Source organism: Lupinus angustifolius, chromosome LG01 (assembly GCF_001865875.1).
Source record: "Lupinus angustifolius cultivar Tanjil chromosome LG01, LupAngTanjil_v1.0, whole genome shotgun sequence".
In the NCBI taxonomy this organism is placed as follows: domain Eukaryota; kingdom Viridiplantae; phylum Streptophyta; class Magnoliopsida; order Fabales; family Fabaceae; genus Lupinus; species Lupinus angustifolius.
Genome location: NC_032009.1, coordinates 31524773 through 31529935, shown reverse-complemented (window position 1 = coordinate 31529935; position 5163 = coordinate 31524773). Strand labels below are relative to the sequence as shown.

General features: G+C 33.2%; 1 protein-coding gene across 2 annotated transcripts; it reads left to right on the top strand.

Annotated features, from left to right (window-relative positions):
- Positions 631 to 3543, top strand: LOC109360389. Of its 2 annotated transcripts, none has more exons than XM_019605258.1 (2): positions 631 to 739; positions 2828 to 3543. In XM_019605258.1, exons 1-2 carry the CDS (start codon positions 638 to 640, stop codon positions 3464 to 3466), a joined length of 741 nt encoding a protein of 246 aa, XP_019460803.1. In that variant the 5' UTR covers positions 631 to 637; the 3' UTR covers positions 3467 to 3543. The 2 variants fall into 2 exon arrangements, with proteins under 2 accessions (XP_019460803.1, XP_019460813.1); XM_019605268.1 differs by having other exon boundaries at positions 2775 to 3543.

The following is a 5163-nucleotide window of genomic DNA, read 5'->3' as shown; positions in this document are numbered from 1 at the left end:
GTCCCGAACATAACGTCCATTGCCTTGCATAACCTTTCTTGCCCGCCTTAAGTAGGTTCCCTCGTGGTAGAAACTATAAGAGCTCCATTTAATGATTGTGGCATAGCATTTAATGCGTCTCTGATCCACCATTTAATGCACCCCTGACCCACTATTTATTGCGCCGCTGACACGCCTTCAATGTTAGATAGCAGACGGCCTGTCACGCCGCCTACACATTCCGTTTGTCCCCGACAATTCGACCAGAGCAGATTCGTAGGACAAGAAAGGACGATCTGAGTACGTTCCTTATGTCTGTTAGATGCTGACCAATGGCCAGATGCCAACTCAGCATTCACTACACTCTATAAATAAGAGACCACACATAGAGTATAATTAATTTTCATTCTCTCATTTATTGCTACACTTATTGCTCTAACATCTCTCTTATTTACTTCTCTTCTCTCTCTATAATACATTAGTGCCTTGATCGTCGGAGAACCTTTTCAGGTATCTCCCCCGGCGGGTCCAGACGATCATCCGACCAAGTCTCCTGCTCTCCCACACTTTCCCGACCATTCATCATCAGCTCATGACCATCCGTCCTTAATTCCCAATCATCCATTCTCAACAGCAAAGAACACGGGGGATATAACTCATGTTGACATGCTTCATTTCCAAAGAAGTTATGTTGATGAATTCATCTTTGAGGGTCCTAAAATTGCGAACATTGAAGCTCTTTGGATATGTGTTGAATGAGGTATGTTATTATTGTTGATTTGTGTCAGTGTTGTTAAAAAGCCGCCATGGCCCCGCCATGGCAGATGGCGATGGCTTTTTCTGGCCAATTGCCATTAGCTATTTCAAAAAATCCGCCATATGGCCTTGTCCGCCATTCACATGAAAGTGGTGCCATGGCGGTATGGCACTGAAAGCACCATGGCGGAAAAGGCAGAACTCAATGTAAATGGGCTTTTCTAAGTAGGTTTGTTGAAATAAATAGCGGACCGGGTCGGGTTTTTAGGCTCAATTCTAGGTTAAACCCTATATCCTTTCTATTTTCAGAAAAGCTCTTCCCCTTCTCAACCGTCTCTACATTCTACGACGAGCTTCTGCCTCCGACGTTGTCGTTGCCATGGTTATCAAAAGCGTTGAATCAAGCGATTCAACGCTTTTCATGGTGGAAACTGTGTTGAAACGGGAAGAAAACCGAACTAGTGGCGGCACGTGCCGGAACGACGTGTTGGAGCGTCAAATCGCAGAATCATTGCGCGTTTTCGAGGTGGGGAAGAAGAAGACAAACATTTTCCGAGGTCGCCAGCCCCTTAATGCTATGAAACGGTTGTTAGCAGTGTAGGGAGTCGTCGTTGCTGTAAGAGGTTGAAGAGCAACGGTTTTCTTCTCCACATTGCGGGTCAGAACCCGCTCCTTGTTGTTTATTGAAGGAAAACCCTAATTTTACAAGTGAGATGTCATTATTGCCCTTGCTTTTTAATACGTGGCATGTGGGTTTTAGTAATTTACCTTCACTTTTCCAACTCTTTTATAAACATGTGCTGCTCAACCCAGCCCAATACTACTACAACCCTCACCTCCCCATCTCTTTTATAAAACACTTTCCCTCTCATTTTTAAAACAGAAGAGCAGCCTTGCCCCACTTTCCTTCTTCTCCTTCTTTCTGCACATTTTTGTTTACTTTCTCAACCCTCAATGTCTTTTTTTAATGTAATATTGTATTTTAGGTGGAGCTACGCTTCGTGTTACGTTCCATCGCTTCTACAATCTTACCCCACCCTCCCGCTCCAATGTTGATTCGACGCTTTAACAACCTTGGTCGTCGTTGTTGTCACTGGCTACTATCAACTCCCCATTGTTGTTTGTGGTCTCTTCGTTTTCCATTTTCTTTATTTTTCTTAACTGTTATATTATTTATTTTAAAACTAATACTCTATTTTTTTTAATGAACTGCAGTTTTGTTTTTTAATAAACTTTTAATTTTATTAAATTGCTATTCCTGGTCCCTATAATATATTTAGTTAAATACATAATATATAATCCTTGTTTTTTTTCGAACTACAGATAATTTTTTTCTCATCTGCACTTTTTTTTTTTATTGAAGTTTATGTTTCTATGGATTGCAGTGTCTATATATATTCTTTCTGAAATGTAGTTTATGTTGTCATTGAGTAATATTTTTAATTATTTTTTGTCAAAGGATGATGTCTGCTATTTGGCCAACCGCAACACCATCCGCAATGCTACGATGGCCGAATTTTGGCAACCACTATGGGCCGCCATCCGTCATGGACATCACTGATTTGTGTTTTGAAGCGATTAAGATTGGGTAGAGATCTTCTCTGACCTACATACAACTACCATTCTAAGAACATATCCCTATTGCATTCTTTAGTGGGAAGCTTTTGTACATTTATATTTGGTTTTAATATGTTAATAGTACCTGCAGATGACATTTTTTGTTTGTTTAAGTCACTATATAAATCTTTGATTTTGGTCACTCGTTTTATAAAAAAAATACCCAACTCAAAACACATTGTTTTTAGTATTTTTAGGGATAAAAACAAAAGAAAATTTACATAGGTGCTAAAGCCAAAAACTGTCATATTTACATAGGGACCAAAATCATGTTGAAGGATTGATATCTCTTCTAATCTCTTACCTCAAATTCCATTTTTTAAAGGCATTAACATATATGCTGTCAAACTTCTAAATTAATATTTCATATGATAGTATGAGTTTGCTTGCTAACAACACTCTTCTTATCAATCTAAGATCAGGTCAGTGGCGCATAGGAAATGTTTCTTTAATGGTTATTAACTGTGAAGGACAGTCGCCCGAAAATGGGGAACAGTGGTACACTGGTTATCAGTATGAGTTTTTGGTCGACAATGTGTTGCTTGGCGAAGGAAGTAAACTGTCCATGTTAGAATTAAGACATAGTCATATGAGTGAACTACAACGGATTGATCCCATCAACTTCGTCAACAAAGGACTTGATGACAGTACCTTGTTCTCAAGTCCAAAGATCTCAAATGAAGAGAGCATGAGAGAATATGCAGATTTGAAATTCTCTCTGTTATTCTATGATGTTATGCTGATATTTTTCGGTACATCAGTTGCTTCTTTCTCAGCTGGGGAAAATGTTGGGTTTGCTCTCTTGGTTGGTGGGATTCAAGGCTTCCTGTATCTGCTCCTGTTGCAGAGATCTGTGGATGCATTGTCGGCTTCAGAATTAATCACAGGTAGTAAGGGAGAAGCACTATTCGGACGATTGAAGGGCCCAATAGCAAGTGTGGCATTGGTTGTAGGATTTGCTGTATTTACAGCAATGTATAGCTCAGTGGATCTTCAAGTAACACCTAGAGATCTCATAGTTGGTATGATGGGATTTCTTGCATGTAAGGTTTATGTGGTTTTGGCTACATTTAAGCCTATAAAACTTGGTCTGAAGTTACCAAGTGATATGTAATATTGTACTTAACTTTGCATCTTGTGAAGTTTATCACTTTTTGAACTCAGTGTACCTATAATATCAATATTGTATAATATAACTAGCAACTTCTTCTGCATTTGCACGACAAGATTTTTTTGCCGCATGATTAAGAACACATATTACATGTGTATTTATGATTAAGAATATGTAGGTTGCTCGTGCATTCGCATGTTTAAAACCATATATGTTACCAGTGCATTCATTTTGTTAAAAATTATTAATTATATATAAAATCATACGGTCAGATCATACGGTTTAACTGTTTAAATCGGATAAACTTAATATAGGACCTGTTCTGATTTAACATCTTGCTCGACTTTCCCAACATTGTTTTTTACACTTACATAACATGATATAGTTAGTAGTATCCTATTAATCAAAAAATCATCAATAAATTTATAATTTCATTATCATTTGATTCTAAAATAAGATTAGTATAAAAATAAATATTATTATTATACTCTAAAATAACTACAAACAATATGTTATGATTCATATTATTATTATTATTTTAATATTGCTATAGTAACATTATATTTTAATATTGCATAGGTAATCAAATTCCTTTTATTTTTAAATAAATCACATACATTATAGAGTTAATTTGTTGTATCATCATCTTATTATATTTGATCGTTTAACTTAATTAATTAATTGTGTATAATGTCATTTTTGTAATTGATCCATAAAATTTGAGTTTTTTTATTTATTTATGACATTAAAAATAAAATTATTTATTTATCAATATAATTATAATTGTGCATTAAGTTTCTAATGTTAAATAATTGTGTAACATGCTCAAGTAATCATGCACGTTGTGTAATTCAATAAATCAGAATAAATTACAGATTAGTGAATCCAAATATAAATAAATTTTCGGAAATGATGTAAAACATTAATGAGTAGATATTACTCAATTAATATTCCATAAATTCATTAAATATAATACTGCAAATTTATATTCCATTTTTGTAACTGATCCATAAATTAAACAACAAATTGAATATAAATTGAATTAAATATTAATATTCCAAAAATTTATTATTTACGGTAAATTTATATCAATAATAAATATTGCTTAAAATTAGAGAATTATAAATATTTAATCAAAATATAAATCAAAAAAATTAATTATCACAGTTAAATCAAATTGCTTTAATATTTTGATTGTTACATCCTATTAAAGATTAAATAGAAATTAATCTAAAAACGCAATGAAAAATCAAATCACAAAACTAATTTTGAGAACAATTATTTAATTTTTAGATAACGGAATAAAAAATATTCAAACACAATCATGCCTAATAATTTTGGCTTCTAAGATATAACTTTTAATTGATTAATTGTGTATAATATCATTTTTGTAACTAACTGAAAAATGTTGAACTTTTATGTTTCTTTATGATATTATTATTTAATTATTTCTTTATCAGTATAATTATAAATATGCATCGAGTTGAATGATAAACTAATCATGTAATATGCTCAATTAATCACGCTTATCTTGGAGTTGAATGAATCATGACAAATTACATATACATATAAATTGATCCATAAATTCAAATTTTGTAATTTATCCATAAATTTAAATTTTGTAATTGATTCATAAATTCAAAAAAAAATAGAATATGAATGGAATTGAATATAAATATATTTCACAAATTTATTATTTA

Coding starts and splice junctions, on each gene's coding strand:
- LOC109360389 (XM_019605258.1), top strand. CDS start 638: ATGTTGACATGCTTCATTTCCAAAGAAGTTATGTTGATGAATTCATCT. Junction 740..2,827: donor TTGGATATGTGTTGAATGAG/GTATGTTATTAT, acceptor TGTGAAGGACAG/TCGCCCGAAAATGGGGAACA.